Source organism: Chelonoidis abingdonii, chromosome 10 (assembly GCF_003597395.2).
Source record: "Chelonoidis abingdonii isolate Lonesome George chromosome 10, CheloAbing_2.0, whole genome shotgun sequence".
In the NCBI taxonomy this organism is placed as follows: Eukaryota; Metazoa; Chordata; order Testudines; family Testudinidae; genus Chelonoidis; species Chelonoidis abingdonii.
The window spans coordinates 48,333,144-48,357,384 of record NC_133778.1 but is presented as its reverse complement, the minus strand read 5'-3'; the positions used below and the strand labels follow the sequence as shown (position 1 = coordinate 48,357,384).

General features: G+C 38.5%; 1 protein-coding gene across 25 annotated transcripts in view; it reads right to left on the bottom strand.

Annotated features, from left to right (window-relative positions):
- Positions 1-24,241, bottom strand: part of BAZ2B (bromodomain adjacent to zinc finger domain 2B) — a 264,100-nt gene that overhangs the window by 30,711 nt on the left and 209,148 nt on the right. For 16 of the 25 annotated variants that reach the window (XM_075070184.1, XM_075070185.1, XM_075070183.1 and 13 more), the window contains 11 exons: positions 22,415-22,555; positions 21,234-21,488; positions 20,221-20,435; positions 17,131-17,205; positions 12,469-12,712; positions 9,670-9,732; positions 6,539-6,683; positions 2,465-3,132; positions 1,616-1,892; positions 1,293-1,448; positions 414-574 (listed from right to left, as the gene is read on the bottom strand). In XM_075070184.1, the coding sequence (XP_074926285.1) occupies positions 414-574; positions 1,293-1,448; positions 1,616-1,892; positions 2,465-3,132; positions 6,539-6,683; positions 9,670-9,732; positions 12,469-12,712; positions 17,131-17,205; positions 20,221-20,435; positions 21,234-21,488; positions 22,415-22,555 (2,400 nt within the window). The remainder of the gene's footprint in view (positions 1-413; positions 575-1,292; positions 1,449-1,615; positions 1,893-2,464; positions 3,133-6,538; positions 6,684-9,669; positions 9,733-12,468; positions 12,713-17,130; positions 17,206-20,220; positions 20,436-21,233; positions 21,489-22,414; positions 22,556-24,241) is intronic. The other 9 variants (XM_075070188.1, XM_075070196.1, XM_075070200.1 and 6 more) reach the window with 1 other exon arrangement.

The window sequence follows — 24,241 nt, the reverse complement described above, 5'->3', positions numbered from 1 at the left end:
CAGCAGGAAGTGCTACAGCTAAATGGCTAGGCTAGCCCATACCAATCACCCAAAATGGCATTATTCCCATGACAATGAAAGGCATAGGGCTCTGGGTGCTATAACGGAATATTCTGGGGGCTGCCACTCTGAGGATCTTTATCCAAAGATTTAGCTGTAATAATAATAATACTATAATCCACTTTTCCTTTTATGTTTGAATTAGGAAGAGAAAAGGAGAAAATATTCCAGCTTTTCTGATACAAATAGTGAAATTATATTTGTTCCATTTGGATTTGTTCCATTTGTGGACTATAAAATTAATAAGAAGGCAGTTATCCCTAACAGCAAAAGAACTGCAAATATTGGTTTTCAATTCTTATTACTTTAATAATAACATTTTTGAAGAGGGATTTTACTGCAGGCAGTTTTACCTTAACTTGCAAACTAGCTGATACAACTCTCCGTTCTAGGTCTTCCACCTGGTGAAGAATAGCCAGATCCATCTCCATTGCTTGCTCTTCTACTGACCAGTTTTCCACAATGTCTCGAGTTACCTGGTTTTCCTCATTTTCATTTATTTCAATAATTGCAACTGTATTTGGGAGTCAAAATTGTATTATTTTATTTTAATAAACTTTGTAACCGATTTTTGCAAACTCAAAACTGTTACTTAAAAAAAGTGTTTAATGGTCGTTATATGAACTTATTCTTAATACACCCAACGTGAATGTTTAATTTTTTATGATCTTGTCACATATGCTTAAAGAATTGCAACATCTAGGGTGTGGGCACACTGAGTATGCACTGCAGTATGTAGTACTGTGAAGGTTCTGGACAAGTGAAAAGAGTGGCATAACTCAGACAGGTCCCCAGGACAAGGGTGCCCAGATAGCAAATGTGAAAAAACGGGACAGGGGGCGGAGAGTAATATGTTCCTATATTAAAAAAACTCCCAAAGAATGGGACTGTCCCTATGAAAACCGGACATCTGGTCACTCCACCCAGGGCTATCTGTATTACGATGGAGCTCTCCAGAACTACCCAGTATCAAGAGGCTACAAAGGTGTTTTAAAGACACTTTAGACCCCCTCCTCTGTGGCTGCAAGTTCTGTGTTGAAGCCAATATCCTTTTTTCATTAAAAGAAACATACTTAGTTAAGTGAACTAATTATTAGATATTGGCCTAAACCAAAAGCTCAGATCTGGACAAGCCGAGCATTTGAGAACCTCTAATCTGGATCCAAATGTACCTCAGATTCATCTCTACTTATTATCCTTATGCCAATCAAACATTCATATCAGTTACATACCATCTCTGTTCTTGATGCAGGCCAAAGTAATGTAATCCATGTGTTTCTGTATTTGCTTCTGTAAGGCCTTCTCTCTTATTCCTCTGAGATGTAGTACTTTAAGCAAAGCTTTTAGGACCTCTGGATCAATAATTCTCCACCAACCAAATTGCATTTCTGAATCAAGACAAGTTTGCAAATCTTTTACAAGCATTTTAAACATGAAGCACTATTACGATCAGATTTATTTCAAGAAATCATGCAAACAAATGTTCTGATAGTGCGGCAGCATTAGAGGAACTCCACATTTAGACAGTTCTGGCATATTACTGCATTATGCTTACCTTCTGGTATAGGTTTTGGGCTAGGATAATCTACTGGCTTGGCTATTTCAACTCCTGTAGAGGGAGCAGAAGCTGTTTTTTCAGTTTGTGGTACCGGTGATTCACTTTTACTTGCAGGAACATTGGGCGTTAAAAATGAATTACCATTTCCTTCTGTCAATCCTAACCCTGATCCAACACTAGGTAAGGGAGATGAAAATGGAAGGTTTGAAGTAAGAACTCCTGTAGGCCATCCACAAAATTGAAGTCCCATTATAGGTAATCCAGTCTTCATCTGCTGTATCAAAAATATTTTTAAAACATTACTATTAATTCTATTACTAGTGTGGAGCTCCTAGAAACCTGGATTAGGATTACTCAACCCTTGTGCTACACATAATAAAAACACACAAGAGGCCTTGATCCCTGCCTTAAAGAGTTTAAAAAGCTAAGATGCCAAATCACAGAAACAGCTAGTAACCCTATATGGTGAATGTTTAGAAAACTGTTGCTTCTGATGACCACAGTTCTGAACATTACTATTTGTAGTTATCTTTTTTTCATTCAATTTCCAACTACCAGTTTCCATCTTCTTTATACAAATACAAATAATTTGAAACGGTACACACAAAATCACACAAATGGTTAATTTAAACATCCTTGTTTGCCTACTAATCTACCAATCTAAATCTTTTTAGCAAATAGTACTCGGCAGCACTAAAAAACATTTCCAAGAATGAGTTACATTTTACAATAGTTTTAAAAAAATACAAGGAACAAAGGTACAACGGCATGATCAGCTCTCAGAGGGAATTTCGCCTGAGTAAGGACTGCTAGATCAGACACCTTAGATTGTAATTAAGTACCAACCTGAAGTGATGATAATGCAAAAGGACTTATTCCCATAGGACTCTGTACAGAGGTTGAAGTGATATGAGGAGATGGGACTGGTGAAGGTGATTTTGAGGGAGGATTTGAATGCAGAGTTAGCGAAGAAGAAGAAGCTGGTGTATCTGAATGGGTAACTGATGCATCATCACATGGTATTCTTGGTAAAAGGCTGAACCATTGTCTGCTCTTTTCTGTAAGTGCCTTTAACAACTGGTCATTTGGAATTAATGGAGAATTGTAAAACTTCCCTGGTCCACTTGCAATGGGATTAAAAAGATTATTAGAATCTGACTTTTCAGAGCTGCTTTGTGATATGGTGGGCTGAAGGCTGCAGAGAGAGTTTTTAGAGTTATTTTGATAAGATAGTGTGCACCCATTTGCTGCACTGCCATTGGGTTTTTGTGACATAATGTCAGATTCAGGAGGCATCTTTGCTACCTCCAACAGTTTGCTTAGCTTTGAAAAAGAGCCAGGCTTCTGTAGAAACAAATTAGTGTTATCCTTTTCCTTAAGATCCTCTTTCTGCTCACAGTGACTTGTATTTATACAGTTTATTTTTTCCTCTGAGGTCTCAAACATCTCCTCTTTGATATGTATGCTTTCTGCTTTTTTTAACTTCTCCTTTTCTTTTGCAATTTCTTCTAGACCTGCAAAATTGAAACAACTGTAAACTTAAAATATCAAAGGAGAACCATCTAACTTAGGCCATTCCTGTAATCAGGTTTTATATAAAGAAAAACTTCATCAGTCACTTCCACGTGCTCTAGACCACCATGTACTCTATGAAATTGCCTTCAAGCTCTGAAAAATATTTTCTAAAAGAACACACACAACACTCAAATACACTTTACACTGTACCTCCATGCGGATGAAATTTCACAGCCAACTCAAAACAGTTTGAAAAGAGATTTATAACAAAAATACTCACAGACCCTTCTCATTGTGTTGTCAATTGTATTGTGTTTTATTGTATTGTGTTGTGTTTTTTCCCCCTCACCAAATCTAAAACAGATTTAAACTTTGCTGTGTATCAGAGATGAAAAACTGGACCCACTGAATTTGGTAAAAAGCTCCTATTGAGTTCAACAAGGCCAGGATTTTGCCCCAGAAATTATTAAGAGATTCACTTAACTTGCATACAGAACACCAATGGAATTCTGGAGCAGTTTGTCAGTTCTAATTTCTTTGGAAGGGGCAAAATTTTTATAGCTTTGTGCTTGTAAAAGTTACTATTGACTACAGAATTACCAAAAAGTTTCATGTTCACACCAAGAGAGAAGGATATTTTCTTTTAAATTTATAGGCTATTTCTGTAAACTCTCAGCCCTCCAGCTGGGGGAGAAATAAGAATGAAGACCAAAAAAAAAAAAAAAAAATCTATTTCACAGATTGGATGTCTCCCAAAGATAGAAATAAAATTCACAATCCACCCAATTAATTTTTTAATTAAAAGAAAGCGGGGAATTTAATTACCAAATACCAGAGGCTACTTTTACCTGTTTTACTCATTATCTGAAATAAATTATTTGAAGAACCTACACAATATAAATGATTGGGATCTATAGGTAGCTAAGCAGACAGATGAATAGAATAGTTTAAATAGCTAAACAATTTACAATACAAAATGCTGAGGTTCAGAGTCCATGTCAGCTCGAATATCTTTGAGGTGGGGAAGGACCAGTTTATACATGGGCAAAAAAACTGTTCTGTTCTCTCCTCTCTCCCGTTTTCCTGTCAATCCTCTGTCTTCCTCTGCCCTTATTAACATATGTCAACAAGCATTAATAAGAATCTTCAAAAAGAACAAAAGAGGGGGAAACGGCAGAGAACAGGGAGGAAAGAGGAGGGAAAGCGCTCAGCATGGCAGCCATTTGTTTGCTTAGTTTCTGCATTAGTTAGTGCAGCTGCATAATTACAGATAAACAGGGCCCCTATCTATCATCTATGGCTGGTAACATCTGCAGGGGTTATTTGCACATTCTGCAAAACCAGAATAATTTCAACAAGGAAAAAAGCACAATAGCAAGGAAAATGTACTTCTATAATTTTGCATCTCTCTTTCTGAATTTTTAATGCACCCACCACTCTAGTAATGTATCTGGGTACTAATGATGTTGAATTTACCAAGAGATCCAAAATGGACCTGACAAGAAGAAACAATTTCAGGAACTGTACAGGTAAAAGCTTTACAGGGAGGTAACTTTTGATAACTGGACAGATGGCTTAGTGTTTTATGCATCAAGTTTCCACTTACCTACACCCAGGAACCATAGGTTTCAAAACTCAGCAGGGCCAACTCAGACTTTCATCCTTCCGAGGTAATAAACTAACTACTATACAATTTACTGAAAAGGGGATGAAGTGGGCAGGGAAATATCTTCCAGATGAGATCTTAAAAAAATCATGGGTTGGGTCTATATCCAGGAAGTCTAATAAGTGAATTCTAAAATTGACATGTATCTAGACTTGAGGTAAATTAAAAAAAAAGTTTGTAGAATAGGTATATATTAACTATCAAAATCAGCAAACTCCATTTAAATTTTAGTAAAATAGACTTTTAACATCTCCTGGAGGGAAATTCAGGTTACTCAGAAAAAAGAGGAGCATAAAACCATATTATGGGTTAATAAAGAAATGATTGTTTTAGCAGAGAACTGAAGAGAGTATCTTATTGTATAACAATCATGTTCCATTTTATTTCACACCATATATGTGATCTCTAAACACAAAACATTCTGAATATCTGCATAAGTCCTGAGAAAATTAAAATAGACAAAAGTAAATGCTTCTTCATATATTCTGTGGTCAACCTGCAGAATTCATTGCCAAGGAAAATATAGACAAATAGTTTAGCAACTGTCAAGGCTCATTCCCCACTAAAGTGAGGGCCCGCAAGGGTTCTAAAAATTAATACTGGCCACTGCAGACTGGTATTAAACTCCCAAGGTCATAGCTTTTCTCTGACCTGGGATGGGTAGATTCTGCCACCACTCAAATGCAAAAAAACCTCTTGGAACCCAGATAGGCCCTTTTAGGAATTCCTTCCTGTGGGGTACCCTCAAGCCCTTTCACCCTCCTCCCCTCGAAGAGCTGAGAAAGAAAAACACAGAAAGCAGCTGTTAACACCAGCTAACTAAAAAACATGTGCACAAACCTCTTAAGACATAAAAATCCAAATTCTGTTCTTAAAAACAGTAAATTTTATTAAAAACAAAAAGAAAGAAAATACATCTGAAAACTCAGGCTATTGCTAGATTTCTAAAAGAGCAATTCCAAAAATTAAGCACCCAAAATAGTTTCTAGGGATTCAGCTTAAAGGTTACAAGCAATAAAAGCATCTGAGGTTAGCACAGAGGAATACACAAGCCATAAGAAATAAACAAAATAAACCTAACCGTGTCTTTCTACACATTTTCTGATCTACTTACATATCTGGGTTCCAAATAAGCAATTCTAGGTCTGACTTTGATGATTTTCATACCTGGCCTTCAGCTTCTCATAGAATAACTGCTCCCCTGTTCCCCTCTTCTCCAGAGAGCAAAGACACACACACAGACAAAGGGAAGATTTTCCCCAATTTTAAACAGTTCTAGCCTCCTATTGGCTCTTTTGGTCAGGTGCCCCCTCCCTTCTTTTTACCTATGGGTTTTTTTAACCCTTTATAGGTAAAGCAAGTAGAGAACAGCAACCAAGAGGTATTTTATAGCTAACTGGCTGGCTGGCTATCCATAAAAGGAAGCGCCCTCCCTCCCCCTTCATTTATCACAGCAACATTAAAGGATTTCATATGCAGCTACAGTAGCTAAATCAAAAATTAACAAAAGGATATTAATTCTCTGTTTCAAGGGATAAATTAACCAATTCAAAAATCAGAAAAACTCCCCTTAGCCTCATCAAACAGCACTGCACAAATAACTAGGGCTATCACAGGTTAGTTTTTAGCCTCCTCCTGAAGGTAACAAGCCATTTTTGAAGACACAGATAACAGACTAGACGCACAGGCAGTATATTTTTGTATGGCAATTTCTACCATTACTCCTTTATGGTACTTACCTTCACCACTTTCCATTCCTTCCACAAAAATACCCCCACATTGGGGTAGAATCCAATACCGGCGTCTGTAACGATCCTGACCAAACATCACTGAGCGTAAAGAGTGAGAGGCTTCAAATAATTTCCTTCTGTACTGGCTTTGTTGCTGTTTTAAAAAAAGGGGGACGGAGGGTGGAGGATTATAATTCAGTGGGGAAAAAAATCAGTTGTTACAGTATAAAATATCTGTTCGGGCAAGGCCAAATGACAGCTCAGTGGCCACATGAGCATTTACTTGGGATATTTCACACAAGTGTTTTATCTAAAAAGCCAAATTGTCTTTAAATAATCAGCTCGGGCACTCTTTGATATATCCTAAATTTATCAGCTTCACTGTCAGGATGCATTCTGCAGTAGTATGTTCTGTATTTTAATACCAACATTCAGAGAACAATAGAATCCATGATTTCATTGCACTGGAACAGCCAAAACCTATCAATTATGCAATATAATAAATGTTGTTCAGAGTGCTGAAGTTACCCAGCGCAGCGTGAGGTTCGGTAGCTCCTGATGAGAAACTAATGAATATTTCAATTGGCTTAGAGAAATGAGTTCAGTAATATCTGAACATAAAGCCTTTATTCAAACACAGAAAGTACTTTTTGGGAGGAGTGGAGGAATCTAACAGGACTTTCAGTTAGTCTACCCACTCCTTCCTCTGCTAAACTGGCACTCTTGGAAGCAGTGTAGAATTCCCAGAACTGGGTGTTTACTGTAGCGGGGAGCAGTAGACAAACCAATGACAAAGCCTGGAAGGATGAACTCTCTTTAAATAAATAAAATAGGTACACTATAGTATCCCAATTAGTCAAATTTTTCCCATTCTATTCTCCTTATCTACTAACCTGTTTCCCTTCCTATACCGAATGTTATTATCTAAACACCCGATTCCACTGTGCTACTCAAAAACATATACAACTCTTCAGAAACTGAATAAGCAACTATTCCAGTCTATGCCGTTTTGGGTCATACTCTAGACACCTGGCTATTTTAGAATTCAGGAATGGTCTTCACCATTGCAAGGTTCAGAACAAATTTGACTTGTCTTTCTTACCAAAAGGTAGCCTATAAATCCTACAAATTTATAGAGGGACTGATACTGTGGAGGTTTCTTGCAAATTTCTTTGTGCTATTATCTTAAGTATATGTCACCTCTTGTCTATTCTTCGTTTTCATCTTTCCTTTCCCTATAACATCACAGTGCTTTTAATACTCCATAGTATTTCTATGGCCAATGGCAGCGCTCACTCCAGAAATCCTACAGAAGTATATTCACGTTTAACCCTAATTATATTGCCTCCATCCTCTGGAAAACATAAAGCTATTAATACTAGAGCTGACCCTTTAACTGGTGGTGACAAGTGCACTTAGCACCCCATGTGTTTAATTTAAAAGCAAAGAGCCCAGTTAACTGGTCTCCCCTCTACAATGCCTAGGAACTAGGTTCTGAAGGTCAACCAATAGCAGGAGAGAGCGGGTAATTACAGATCACAACTGAAAGGGAAAACCACATACAGGACATTTCAGGAGAGCAGGTCTCTTTATAATAATTGAGATGGAATATATTGGCTAAAGTTGTTAACGTGACGCTGACTGTCCAACATTAAGCACTTTTAAATAAGGTTCAGGTTTTATCCTGGTTAGTACATGGCAATCACACTATTAAAAATACTTTTAACCTTTCATTAAACATACAGAAAATAAGGGAAAAGTTACAGCATTTGAAATGCAAAGCATTAAATAAGACTTTCATTTTAACAACATCCCTTGTTCCCTCTCTCTTTAGCTGAAGAGATTTTTCAGAAGGAAAAAACAGTCTTTTAAATGGTATCAAGGAGGGTAACAATGGTCCTTTGGGGGAAAGGTGACATTAGTTAGCTGAGATGGGCTAGAGCTGTTACTGTTGCAGTTGTTAAAGTCCAACCCTATTTCCTGAGACAACAAACACGCAAAAGGAGAGAGAACAGAATATCAAAGATAGAAAATGCACCTTCTGTCTCTGGTGTTGACTTTCACTTGCGATCTCACTACTGGAAAAACAGCCATGGCACGTGGTCTTATGAGCCATAAGACCTGGCAAACGTGTACAACCATTGGCCTATTTCAGTACTGTTTTAGTTGTCACTTTCTGGTCACAAGCTTACAGCAGTGTTGCAAGATATACAGTCTTGGCTGGCTAAGCCAGACACATTGAAAAAGAGACAGGAAAGAAAAGAAATAAGGTGGGGAAGGAAAAGAACACACAGGGGGTGGGTGGAGGTGGCAAAGACACACATTCCAGCTGGTGTTTTGGATTTAGCTGGAGCTGGCAGAGATAGTGATGTCATCTGGGTAGATCTCTCTGTTTTAGTCTAGCCAGGACATCTCTCAGGATCAAGATGATGAAGGCCTGGAGTCTCAGAATATGGTGGGGGTGGCAGCCATGATGGCGAAGTTTGCTCGCCTCATTAATTTTGTCCACACAATTGCACTTAAATTTCCAACACACCAATTCTGGTTCCCTGATCTCTGGTTCCACACTTTCCTTGTTTAGCAAGCATTATTTTAATACAGTCCTTGAGTTCTATCAGTAGGCCTTTTGTTTCCACTAATTCTGTCTTGCATGGGCAACTTTTCCTATCAACATTTGTAGTTATAGGTTATTGTGATACTTTATGAACTTCTACTCAGTTTTCACAGTTGAGCTCACGATTAGGGTAAATTTGTAGGTCCAAGTATCGCAAAAGGCTCCACTATCAAGGGATGGGTTCTGGACAGCACTCACCAAGGACTGAGGAAAAAAAGACACTTAAAAAAGGGTGGCTGGTAAACTGATATCCTGTGAGAGTGAAAGTAAAAACATCAGCAGCAGGTAAGTTGGGAGCTGATTAACTGGAAGTAAAAGCACTTATTTCCTCAACTCCCTAACCTACTAACATGTGAGGGTTGGGGATCAACCACAAGTGCATGGAGAATGGGACGAAAAGTAACAATGGGAAGATGAGCTGGGATCTGTGTCTCCTTCTGCTCTGTGAAAGAAACCCATGCAGAGAAAGTGCTGGAGGCAGAAAAAACAGATAAGACAGACACTAAAATTGACGGAAATCTCTTACCTTCGTGAGTTTTTCAATCTGTTTCTCTAACTCTTCAACACTTGCTGCCTGGTCCCCATCATCCTACACCCAATAAATACACAGTCATGATAGTTTATTTCAGGATAACGTAATGGTACTACTAATGCTACAGTACAAGAGCTTCATGTAACAAATACGTCATGTCGAATCTGTGGGACAAATTCTACTCCAAGACATGGATGCAACTTCCATTGACTTCAGAGAGACTTGTGTGCAGAAGCTGGAACTATTTGTTTGTGGAATATATGTGACTATGCCAAATATATCTTTACTTCTGTAAAAGTACTATAAATCTTCCTTCCCAGATGTATATGCACAGGGAAAGTGGATGGACAGTCTATTTTGTTAAGACTTTGTCCTTTTACAGGAAAAAAAATAATTCACCTTGCAGATACACACTTAAAACTATAATTTAGTTTATTAAGTTTCATAAAGTTGTGTCTTCTTTTACATTCATTTTTGAGTGTTTTTCTCACATTAAATAATGGAATAATGTCAGAATCTGATCAATCAATCTTTGGAGAGAGAGAATTTGGAGTCTTCTTTCAATATTCACAAGAAAATGCAAAGCCACTTTAAATGACAAAAATTTGTATGGGAAATACAAGTACGGCTATTATTGATTTTTAAAGAGAGACCTTCTATCATTGTAAACTGTAAGCTTTCAATTCTCCTTGATGAAATTACAGCTAGAAATAAGGATAATTTCCGTAAGAATTTTAATTCAATTCAGTGAGCCCTTGGAGAACTATAGTACAGTTCCAAGAGAGTTCTATAACTTTCCTGCGAAGTCTCAATTACCCTTCACCCTGAAGCAGAAGATAGTAGCCTCCCCTATGTGATTCTTTGTGCGACCAGCTGAAATTATACCTCAGATACTTCAAAGGTGAACTGAAAAGCAAAAATGAAACTGGAATTAAACCCAAAATTTGTGTGTTAAATTCCAACAATAACCATGATGGGGTGGTATGAGGAAGGGAGGCATTCCACGCAGAAATAAGATTTCATTAACCTTTACAAAATCATTCTAACCTTTTGTGAAATTCTTTTTGTGCTTCTTGGCTCACAAACGCAACGTTGTGAAACATCACACACAACGCAGGTTGCAGTGGGACTTTCTGTGTTTATCACAGATGATATCACATTCTGGGATATCTCAAGCGAACCAGAAAGCACCCAGACTTTTTCACATATTAAAAATAATTAGAGAAGGTTAATTAAAGATGTTGAATGTCCCCCACTCCTGGTACCCAGCCTGGTCACTGTGGTATTTAACACAGTTTTAGGGAAAACTCTCAAATTTCATTTTTGCTTTTAATGACATCAGAAGTCTGTAGAATTGATTGAGATGGCTGTGAGTTAAAGACGACACAGGTCCATGGAGTCTTCCAATCTTCACAGATAAGACTTTATGAAGTAAGTCTTCCTGCTGAAATATTATTGTCTCCTGCCTTTTTTTTTTGCACACTAGCCATATTTTGTACTTTCAAGGGCATTGCATTTCTAAAGGTTCACTCTCTTTGCTTATACGACCACTCACACAAAGATTTTCTGGCAGTATCTCCTATATTCACTCACAAGGATAGAAAGACAGCAGGAAGGGATTACTGTAATTTCATACAGAATCCAGAATGGTGGCCAAAAGGAGAGTTCCTACAGCTGATGCATAGTTTTTAATCAAAGGTATTTGTATGGATTTGAGTGTAACCACTAGTTTGCATATAAAACACTGTGCAAACATTAATCATTCCTACAACACAACCATGAGGTACTGTAGGTAAAGAAATATGACTACCTTATTTTACAAACTGGTAAAATGACAGAAAGAAAGGTGATGTAACTTGCTGGAGACCATACAGCAAACTACAGCAAAAGACAGGATTCAAATTTAGCATTTTTGTGGCTCCTTTCCCGGGCTTCTTCCACCAGACCACACTGGACTTGTGTGATATTGTTGGAGATTCTGTGGAATTTCTATGAAAAGCTCAGTTTGACTATAACAAAGGCAGTTCAGTTTAAAAAGCTAATAAATATTCGTAATGACCAGCCTTGTGTCTTATAAGGATGTTGGGTATTAAAATATTGGAGCTGGTGATCAAGTACTGTGGAACTGCAAAAGACCATTCCTCTCACTCATCAACCTGGAGAAGTTGTAAAGACTCAAAGGTCATATTTGCTAACAAATTTCAATTATCCTTTAACTTTAAAAATATACACACATACACGGTTCAGCTTAAGCTCTTAAACAATTCTTCCCTTCTTTCAGCTTGCAGTTACACCAGATACCTCAGTTTCATAGTGGATATTATTTATTGTAATTTCTCTCTGTACCGATGACTAAACTGAAGCTATCCTGATAATTAACACATCCCCTTCTCCACTCTCCGGAAAGCTACTTTTATGCTTATTTGCTAGAAAACATTTGGCTCCCTGGATCTGATTTAGCCTTTTCCTCTTTGAAGAGTCTACATAAAATGGTAGGAAGGCAATCCTCAGAGAAATGAAAATCTAGATTAAGCTAAAGCAAGCAAGCAAACAAAAAAACAAAAGACACCTGGCTAAAGAATAAAGAAAAGAAAAGTCTACCAAAGAACTTAAAATACCAAACAATTAAAAACAAATCTAACACATACTCTCACTTATTATGACTTTTTTCCTTTTTATAAGATTTTCAACAAATGTTGTCTTCAAATCTATCATATAAAGGAGTGGAAATAAAATTCCATTCTTTTATGTTTTAAAAAAAAAGTTATCATTTGTTAAATTAATATTCCCTACCTCATCTTCACAGACTTCTGCCTTCTTTCCCTTTTTGTCATCTTTGTCCTCTTCATCCTCATCATCTTCATCTGCTTGATCATCACTATCATCGTCGTCATCATCATCATAATCACTGTCTCCTCCCTTCCGTCTCCGTTTGCGTCCTGGAGTGGATGTACCCAATGAATGCTGTTCTTCTCCTATATCACCACCCACTGTAGTGTCTCTCTTGCCGGTTTTCTTGGCATGAATGATTCTAAGCCTTTAAACACATGATATGCAAGTGGTCTTATTGACTGTAGTTGTAGCATACACATACTCTACTCTGTTCTTCATTCCAAGGTGCATCACTCATTTTAAATTCAAATTTACTTCTGTCCTACAACAACCTTCTGCCATCTCACTGTTTGTTATCAGAGACTGACATAAGAAAGTCACATTGTAGAACACTTCATACAGAATTCTAACCCATAAAAATGTATTCAGTTCTGCACTGGATTTCCTGCCTTCAGGGTAATTTCTACTGAGTAACACTGAACTTCTATACAAAAGGCATGCAGGACCAGAGGAATTTTAAATAGCCAGCCCTGTAAGCTAGAGAGAAGAGCCCAATCCAATCTTCCTCTTCTATTAATTTTTCCCTTTTTCTTTTGCACTGCACCTGCTGAAATATGCATTTTACCCACCCATTTTAAAAGGCCACTATTAAACATGTGTGTCTGGGAAAGCTGAGAACTAAAGATAGTAAAACAAAGAACATCATTTTGCTGAAGTAATCTTAGCACTAGCAAGATGACAGTAAACTTGACCCTTGATCCTGTATTTTTTAAAAAATAGAACTTTCTTAGGTGTATTTGGTCTATTTTACATAATGTTTCTATTAGTCTTTATGCTTTGGCTGGTCTTTTCACATTCTGGACACAACACTCTAAAAAATCGTAACCAGCTAAAGTAACTTAGAGGTTAACAGATGTATTAATTTTAAGAAACAAAAGAGAAAAACTTACATACCAGTATTTATGATTGTTGTAGACTTTCCTCTTCTACAAAATCCTACAAAAAAAGATTCCATACAGCAAATGTTATAGTTCTACCTACCAGGAAGCTAGCAGGCAAACACACTGAATCATAGAAGATATATATAACCAGGCTCAAATAGTCATTTAAAGAGCAGGCCAAAAACATAACTGATCTAGAGTAGATATAAAAAAAGTGTGTAGAAAAGGAAAATGTTTTGTAAGAGAAGAGGGGAGGGAAGAAGGATGGGAAAAGTGAAAGGATTACGACAAACACAATTACCAATAAGTAATTTTTTCTTGTCGTACTTCCCCACTTCTCCCATCCTATGAAACAACATTCCATACAGCAAGTGGCTATAATGAGAAGTGTTAAAGTAGGTGGCTTCTCAAACAGCAGCCTAGAGAGAGAGAACTGACAAAAATGTCAGCTCTCTAGAAAGCTGATGTATCTAGCCAGTAATGAAGGTCAAAGACTGAAGTGAGTGAGTATTCCTACACAGAGTAGATCATTCTCATTGCCTCAGTTCTCACTGCTCAAGAGATAATAGTGTCTTTAGAAGACTAAAGCTATATCTACACTACAACTTATGTTGGCATAACTTATGTCGCACAGGGTAGTGAATAAGTTACACTGACATAAGCACCAGTATGGACAGCGCTATGTTGTCTGAAGAGCTTCTCATACTGACATGGCTACTGCCACTTATGGGAGTTGGAGTAGTTAAGCCAACAGGACAGCTCTCTTCCGTTGTCTTAGAGTGGCTACACTAGAGAGCGTTCAGCAGTGCAGCTGCATTGCTGTAAGCTCTCTAGTGTAGCCATGCCCTGGCAGTGAGAAATTACCTACCTCCTGGTAGGACATAGTTAAAAATATCTTTAATCCACTTGAAGATTTAGAAGATGTAGAAGATCTTAGACCTTTCTTTTGCTCACGGAAACAGATTTTTAGACTTACTAATATACTTTGGATAAAATTTTCAAAAGTAGTTACGTGACAAGTACCTAAGTCCCATTTTCAAAAGTGACATTTTCAAAAAGCCTCACTGAACATCAGTGCCTAAGTCACTTTTGAAAATGGGACTTAACAGCCTAAGTCACTTAAGCACTTTAGAAAATTTTATCCTTTTTCTAAGAGAAGTAAAATTTTCCAGCCTTCACCACCAGCCTGGAAAGTTTTCTGTGCACAAGAGTTAACATATCAGGCAAAAGCATAGGTGAATGAATAGCTGACTAACATAAAATTCAAAACTTTAGGCATAAAAATCCAGAGATAACTTGAAGGACAACTTTGTCCAGAAACATCAGCTGACAAAGAAGTTCAATAATCAGTGAACGCAATTCTCAAATGCACCTAAAACAGAAGAGGACATGTAAAAAGACCACTTCAGTGGAAAGCAAATGAACAGATATGACTCTGAAGGACATAAACCGAGGTTTGCATAACACTGAAAATGAAAAGTAGAAAAATGAATCAAAGAAGGCACCACAGACACCTAAAGGCAGCATTCTGCACTCTAAGACCCTGGCGAACGTTGGTAAATGGAGTCACTATGTTGTAAGGAGCAAGTGACCAATGAGAACTCTTCTCGAGAACACAACTTAACAAAAATGCTCCAAATAGGACAGGAGGTGACAAAGGTGGAACATTTCCTGATTGTGTCTGGCCACTTAGCCCAATCAGGGGAGAAAGCCCTGTCTCAGAAAGCTGTCTCTTTAATCCTCTTCACTTCCAGACACATACAAAAAGGTGGTATTTGAAGGGAATGAACTCCTGCATAATCTGACCTCAGCATGAACCTAATGAAAAGTCTTATTGGGGTTGGAAACCAAAGATATGGGGCCAAAGAAAATGACATGAATCCAATCTGAGCTAACCTTTGCAACATTCCTGGAATCAGGCAAGGGAAAAGAATGGGTATCCGTGGCCTAACTTTTCCAACAGGCCTTAAATTCTGAATGTCCACCTTGAGATACCTCAAGGTTTTTAGAAGTACTGAGCACACATGCCCTCTAAAAGATGCTTCAAGTTGGGCACCTGAAAATGGAGACACCTAAAATCACTAGTCAGTTTTGAAAATGTTGGCCTTCATTCCTTCCCTCAGTCCCAAAAGAACACAACAATGTGCTTGATCTGTGGTTATAATTTACAACTGAGGTGGTTTCTCTGGCTAAGTCTACACTGCGCACCGTACAGTGGCACAGCTGTGCTGCTGTAAGGTGCACAGTGTAACCACTCTTTGTCAGCAGGAGAGCTCTCTCCTGTGGACAAAATAACCACCCCCCCGCCCAATGAGTCAGGTGTGTTTGTTTTTTTCACACTCTGGCCCACAGAAGTTTTACCAATGAAAGTGCAGTGTAGACATAGCCTCTGTGAGAAGGGAAACCAATCTACTGTGGGTGTCCCACAGCAACACCAAATCTGAAGGATTTGATTGAGACCCCTGCCTGAGGTACTTCAGTGTTATGCCCAAAAGGATGAACTCATTGGTTCTTCAGGCAGCCGCATACTCTTCGTCTCCCTTTGCCCACTGATATAAGTGACAGTTTGATGGAGGGAGAGAGATAAGAACAAATCCCTGAGGAGATAAAGATGGCTAAGATTTCTTGACTACATCAGAGCTTCAGCAGCACTGTTTCAACTACATACCCACAGGAGAGGACTGGCCTTTTAGGATCCAGATGAGATGGGAGAATGATTGGGCTTGCCCCAAGAGATAAAGCCATTATATCTATGTAGTCTGGGAACCTGCAGTATTAGCAGAGGTCCACAGCTACATTTTTTTTCCATATTTTTTTAATTGGTCAGTTTTTTTCCTCTACCTCCCTCTTGTCCTTCTTCTTTACTTCTTCTTTCTTCCTTCTGGGACACATTAAAGGGAAAAAAGGGAGAAATAGAATTAGAAACATAAAGTACCTGAAGCAAAGGACCGAGAAAGGATTCAATACTTCCTGGATAGGAGGCAAAGATGACAAAGGGAATGGGAGTGGAGCCTGGCTTTGTACACCTCGTGATTCACAGTTTCTTTGCCTTCTAACCTCCTGGTAGATGGAGATATTACGCTTGCTGTATGGAATTTTGTTTTGTACGATGGGAGAATAGGGGACATAAAGTGATTACCCTTGAAAATTTGCCATTTTGCCTGAGGTAAATAGATGAGATTACCTCAGTATTCGCATTATTCCCAACACTTACTATAGGAACACTGAGGATGTACTGCAAATAGTGAGGTAGCATTATTTAGTTATCAAAGTAACCGGCAATTTTTTAAGGGTGTCCATTGTAACAACAATCAAGTCCTTTATAAGCATATTTAAAATGAAAATTGAGAAGTGTGGCAAGTCCAATCAGTTTCTTAACATCAGTAACAATTTGACAGCTAAAGTAACCTTTGAATAAGAAATGGTTTACTTCTTTCAAAGAATGCACAATGGATTTGATTTTCTTCCAATTTTGAGGCATAGTAACCCACTGAATCTCACACATCTTTAAAGATTGTAAAATACTGGCCTTGGGACCAGTTAAATTAATATCCTTTATTAAGAAAGTATTGCAGTTTATTTTTTTAAACACAACTTAGCTGATTTTTGTCTTTGGAACAAATCTTTATAGTAGAAAGTTAAACAAACACACAAAAGAAATATTTAAGGAAATATAACTTACTTCCGCAATTTGCCTTCAACCATCCATTTATCTCTTCTTAAATTTGACATATAATCAATGTTCTTATCAATTTCACTGTCAAACACAAAAAAACCAAAGGTTTTAGGTAGTTTATGAAATATCACCAAGCAAGAATATGCATATATCTGAGATACATTCATACACAATATATATATAAAAATTACATCCAAAAATACTTCATTAAAAGAACAAGAAGATTGCAAGGGCAAGCATTCAAAAGTTAGGAAATACCAGAATTCAGGTTGCAAGTGCAACTTGTACTGCGCACACAGTGTATATTCTTTTAAAAACTTTGAGCAAAATCTTTGCAGCTGTTTGAGTTTGGAGAAGGAGTTGGTTTTAAAGAAATGAGAGAATAAGTAGTTATTCAATATTTCTTTTTATAATACTCAGTGGCCTCAGGCCTTATTTGCCACAGACTATTCAAACCCAGTACCAAAACACAAAGTTATTAACATCCTCTGGGCATTTCTATGGTGCTCTAACCATAGAAATGCCCAGTGCTTCACAAATATTAATAAATTTATCTTCAAAATAGTCTTCAGAGAATAGGTAGTATTATCCCCATTTTACAGATGGGACACAAACACAGAGACATTAAGGCCAAAATTGTCAAAAGTGTCCACTCATTTTGGACAACCTGAGAAACCTAGGCCCTAATTTTCTAGAATAATTAGCATTTTTATAGAGCATTATATGTTGAAAGCACAGCTCTAATCACTTTTAGTTGCAGTCGTGAGCAATCAGCACCTTGAAATCTGGCCCTAGGTGTCTCATGTTGGACACCCAGAAAATTAGGAATAAAGATAGTAAGTCGCCTTTTAGCAACTGATGTCCTTTGAGATGCGTAGTACATATATATATATATATATTGCAAGGTTGGTGAGTGCACGTCCAGTGTGCACATGTTGGAGAATTTTCTATTAAGCAGTTCCCACTGAGGCAGCGCATGCATCATTTCACGAAGGTATAAAGGGAGAAGCCACCTCACTCTACCTCAGTTCCTTCACTACTGAGAAAGCCTGTGACGTCAGGACTCTGAAGCAGCAGGAATGGCAGGTGGGTAGCAGAGTACATATACAGACTACACCGGTCTCAAAGAACATTAGTTACTGTAAAGGTAAGTAACCTCTTTTTCTTCTTTGAACATTAGTCCATATAGATATTCCACAATTGATGACACCCAGGCAGTAGGCCTCCCTGTAGGCTAGTCTCTGGGTGTACAAACTGCAACACAGATCTTCCTTGTGCATTCTGAAAGGATATAAAGGACAGAGCCACCATGTTTCAATTCTTTCTCTACCACCTGTAGTGCATGTCAGAGCAACTCTCTTCAGATTTACCTCCACATTGGCTTCTGGTTAGTTAGTGTTAAGAATATAGCCAGATAGGCGCAGACACATGCCATAGAGAGAGGCACCTTCCCCTATGTTCGCTGGTAGTACCAGCCTCCATGGCAAGTCCCTGGGCTTAAAAACTGCCCATCCTGCAAAGCAGTTATATCTGTGGATAACAGATACAAAAGGTGTCTATTTTGCCTCAGTCAGGGCTTGACTCAGGAGTGCTATGAATTCTGAAGATCCTTCTCCAAGTGGAGCCAGCAGTCAAGGGAACCACTCCTAAGGATTTTTCTCATGGAGCAGCCAACTAGGTGAGGACTCCGAGCCCAGATTCCAGGCATCTAAGATCAAGGGGGACGGAATGTAGTTGAAATCAGCCCCAGCATAAGCTTCAAAACCATCTGAAGCCTCCTCATCTAGAAGGCATACAGATAGCTCAGATCTGGACAGCAAGCCTTGAAAAGAGAAGAGGCAAAGGTGGCCCTCCCTTGATCTGGCTTCAAGGCAGCATAAAAACTACCAGGCTGTCGGACGCTGAGGGTGCCTCAAAACTTAGGGCTAGTCTACACTGGAAGTGCTACAGTATGCAGCTGCACCACTGTAGTGAGCATGGTAAAGACGTAAGCTATCGGGAGAGAGCTCTCCCATCAGCATAACACCACCTTCGCGAGAGGAGGTAGCTATGTTGGCAGAAGAAATTGTGGCCCCAATATAGCACTGTTTACCCTGGTGCTTAGGTTGGCGTAATTTACACCGCTAAAGTGTGTGGATTATTCACATCCCTGAACAACATAAATTATACTGAAGTAAGAGTTAGTGTAGGCAAGCCCTTAGAAAAAATTCCCTGAGTACTGATGATAAATGGACCTAACTGCGATAGAGGCACCTTCCACCTCCACAACGATGGCGCTGCATTAGTCTTCTTGGTATTGAGGCAGCTGGAACGGTTGCTTCTCTCCCCCCAGTGGGGACTGCTGATTAGAAAATTCTCTGATGTGTGCAAGCTGGTGAGTGCGCTTCCCACTGTGGAATATGTACACAGACTGGCATTCAAAGAACACCAGTTACTGGCCATTTGTGAACATTTTGATTTAAGTGACTTGCCCGGCATCACATATGAACATTGTGGCAGAAGCAGGAATATAATACACTTCCCCAGGGCAGCATTCAACTTCCTTAATCCTGGGACTGTCCTTCCTCTTCCCGCAACTCCCTGCCTCATACACACCTTCCAATTTCTGCAACGAAGAAATCCTAGAAACAGGATTATTCTGAATTATTATAGCGGTAAGCAGCCATGCCACCTCCGCTGATGATCTTATTAATCTAACTGCTACATAAAGGAAGGGATAAGCAAGTATTTGGATTAAAAAAAAACCAGAGTGCCACATAATGGTTAGCTGTTCAACCCTTTTTGAGTTATTTCCAAAAGGAGCTGGGGACATTTCTTTAAAAATCAGCTCCCTCTCATAACCCAAAGATTTTGCTCAAAGTCTTGAGAAGAACATTCCCTCTGGGCATAAACCAAGTACGGAAAATTTAAAATTTCCCAACGTATTTCTTTTGAAAAGTTGTGGGTACATGAAAATAGGGAGTTATAACAGAAATCAGATCTCACCCTTAGCTACAACAGGGACTAACAGAACTCTACTATAACAAAATATGATGTACACATTATGCATTATATGGTGTATTTGTACAGCATGGATAAAGGTTTAGAAAATCTTACCTCACTACACTTTTGCTGCATGCTAACTCATTAATAAGGAAAGCAAGTACCGATGCTTTCTGAGCTGGAGTATGTGCCTGGAAAGCTTTGGTCTTTAGACTTTCGGTAAGCTCAGTTTGCCCACAGTGAGCTTCCATAAAAATCTGTAGAATCTCAGAAACATTGTCACGGTTGACACCAACATTCAACAAATGTTCCCCAAGAGTTGTTTTGGCCTAAAAAATAAGTTTTTCAGTCAATCACATAAGAACATTAAAATACTATAACAGACTCAATAATACATTATGGTTAAAAAAATACTTTTGTCTGTTTGTTTTGGGAGTCCAATCCCAAACTTAAAGTTGAGTCCAGACAGCATAGTGCAACAAAATGCATGCATCCATTCTCTGTTTCAAAAAACTGAAACAACACTAATGTACATCAAATAGGTTAAGTAAAAGCAGACCAATATGCCAAGTGGTATTTGTTAGAAAATGATAGATATTGGCTAGCACAATTCAGAATGTTTAGAAAGGGCTTCAGTAAAATGTTACATTAGTCCAAGCAAAAAAATAAATAAATAAAAATAAAAAGGCAGAGAATCTTGGTGTCAATCAGGGTTCTGACAATGGTGTTAGAGGAGAAGGAGCAGATTTTGAAGGAAGAAGCAACGAGATTTGTCGAGAACCTGGAAGTGATGGTAGAAGGAACAGGAGGAATCAAAGACATGCCCATAGAGGTGATAGTAGATCATGGGAGAAGGTGTGTATAGGGGAGAGGGGGAATGTAAGGATCAAAGACACATCTCTGGGAAACAATGACAAAGGGTGAGAGTGAGAAGGAAGAAGAGTCACTGAAGGTAACACAGAAAGAGTGGTCAGCAAGATAGGAGAACAACCAGAAAAGTATAGTTATTGGAGTCCAAGGAAGAGCGAGTATCCAGGAAACACAGGTGATTTTAATGGTTACTATTAATAATTTATTTACTAATATTATTTGTTTACCACTGTAAGGTGTTTAGGACTTTTTTTTACCTTGTATCCTGTGATTAGTCCTGGATCACAAACAGCAGCTGAGAGGAGCCTTACAAGTAAGTCTTGTACTTCTCCCATGCTGTCCCCTATGTTTAACAAGCCCTCCTGAAGAACACTTAGATTAGGGACATCCACATTCACATCAAAACCAAGAACTTTACCAAAGTTGCGCAAGAACTGTACCACCATGAGGCAGTCTGAAAATGTGCTTCCAGAGAGAACAAGGCCTGGAATGCGAGGCAACTCTGGCAAAGGCTGAAAATCAAGGAGAAAAACAATGAGAGATTCAGTAGGATCTTCCAAGATCACTATAACTTGCAAGACTTGATGTTAATAATAAACTACAAAAGGTTGGGGTCTGAAGGGTGAAATAATTCCACTATTTTCACAGGTTATTTACTACTGACACGTTGGGCTAGATGTGGCACTCAGATTCTACTCTGAACTATAAAGCATGACAAAGGTGTGTGTGCGCGCATTGGGGGGGAAATCTTATAAAATGAGAAAGTAGCTTTCTGTACACAGTGTTGTCACTGTGTCAGTCCCATGATATTAGAGAGAGAAGGTTGGTGATGTAATATCTTTTGCTGGACCAACTCCTATTAGTGTAAGCTCTATAGTGTCTCTCTCTTACCAACAGAAGTTGGTCCAACAAAAGATATAACCGTACCCAGTATGTATCTCCAAAGCAGCTCTCTGGTAGACAGAACTGAGAGCTGAGACAGACTGGTCCTGAGGGAACCATAGGAACACTCAAGCTCAGGAGGATTGCATTGGGGAAAGGAGTCCCAGGAGAAGCTGTGTCTACAGGGATGGCTCCAGCTGGGGTTCATGTAGTGAGAGAGACTTTTACAGTGATAATAATGAAGATTACTTTAATATTTTAAAATAGGAAAGTTTGTGAATTTTTGGCGGCTTCAAAAGTAGGTCAGCCTCAAAAGTAATTTCATTAGATAACTAAAACATTGCCTCAGTATTTGTAGTATCCTTTAGTTAACGCTTATATTTAGTATATAGATAATACTGCAAATACAGTTATCTAAGGCACAACGGGAATGTTTTTAGGGGCAGCTGCAGTAAGAAGAATTAATTATTGACACAATGGCAAGAGACAGAGACGAAAGAAACAGGATTAAAAAGGGGCAAGAAAATAAAAAGTAAATTTACATTATTATGATTACCTTCTGGTCTGCTAAGCACATATCTTCATTAGGCTTCTTTAGCTCCTTAGCCATTTCTAATTCCAATCTTCGCTGTTCCAGTTTACGCTCTTTATTTAATCTTTTTTCATCGCGTTTCTCTTGCTTTAACCGCTCTTTCTCCTTAAATAGAACAGAATGGAAAGAAAATTAAACCCATGTATTATACTTACAATGGAACAATTTAAGAATTTGAAAGCACTAGTTACGTAACCATAATAATCACAGCAATTAAAACATTTGGATTAAAAAGCGGCAAGGGGAGAAACTGCCCTCCCCAGCACTGTAAATAGAGTTAAATTATCCTGTCCACGAGCAGATCCGAGATCTGTGGCAGAAATGATTTCTTATATTGCTTTCCATGTGCCAGCAATGGACCTTTAATGGAGATGGCCATGCGCCAAATTGGTCTCTAAAGTACACATCAGTGCACCCTTTCTGAAAGAGTGGGGATGGCTTGGCCAAAATGGAGTCATTCTGCCTCAGCACATCAGAAAAAACATTACTCAGGAGCAAAAGATTCTTCTGAGTACTAATTACTGATAGGCAATTGCTCCAAATGTGAGACGATCAAGTCAGAAGGATCTGCATATATATCCTAACACACATCTGCAAAGAAAGGGTCACTGCAGACTGCAGCAGTCCAGAACACCATGCCATTAATAAATCTTCCCTGAAGATGTATAGTTGCCAACAACCCCGCAGCAGGGGAAACTGTATGACAAGATATAAATCGACACCGTGCAGCCACTCAGTATTAGCCTTTTTTTTAAAACAGAAACATCAAGGTTCTCCTGTAGTTTTTTACTGTCCAAATCACACAGCAAAAGATTCTTTGAGTACTAATGACTGGCTCATAATCTCACCTGGAGAGACAAAGTAGCCATATCCAGAACTCCCTACATATCCTGTATTAGCTGTTGCAGCCTGGCCATACCAGGACCCTGACCAGTTGAAGATTCCATCCTTCAGCCCTGTTACTCTTCACAGGACACACCACTTTTACTTAAGCTTTGCTCCATTCACCAGAACAGTGGCTCAGTGTCTAGAAAGCCAAAATATATTAAAGCTGCATACAAAAATCCATGCCCTTACTGCTATTAAACAATGGAAAATGCTCTCAGAGCAAAGCATATCTGGAATTAATAACTGGTTCTGGTTAAATGCCCCTCTGCTTCATCTTGGGCCTCCAGTACCCCCAAACTAGTTGGTATTTCCTAGAAAATATTCTATACCTTGGCTATTAATATTTACATATTTTTGACAATTAGCAAAATACTATGTACAGTTACGAAAGGCATGGGAAGGGTAAGTTTTAAATAACACTTACTGTACAGTTATGATCAAAAAGGTAGTGTTATAAAAATTGCACATTGTTACTCAACAGATCTGCTCCCTGGGTATATTAAGAGTAGTCAGTTTATTTTATTGACTAAAATAAACATTTACTATCCTTTACTTTTGTTAGTAACGTTACCGCAGAACTAAATATAACTGTAGGAGAGTGAGTGAAATTCTTCTACTGTTCCTCCATCAGAAGACTTAAGTGAGTTTCACAAGGAGAACCTTTATTATTGGTGATAATGCATATAATTGAAAGAACACAGCTCGACCCTCAGTTCTTAGGCTGAATCTGCAGGGCTGGCAGATAGAATAGCTTTTTTAAAAAAGACGGTTACTCACCTTTGTAACTGTTGTTCTTCGAGATGTGTTGCTCGTATTCATTCCAAGTAGGTGTGCGCGCGCCGCGTGCACGTTCATCGGAAGAATTTTCCCCTAGCAACACCCGGTGGGTCGGCAGGCGCCCCC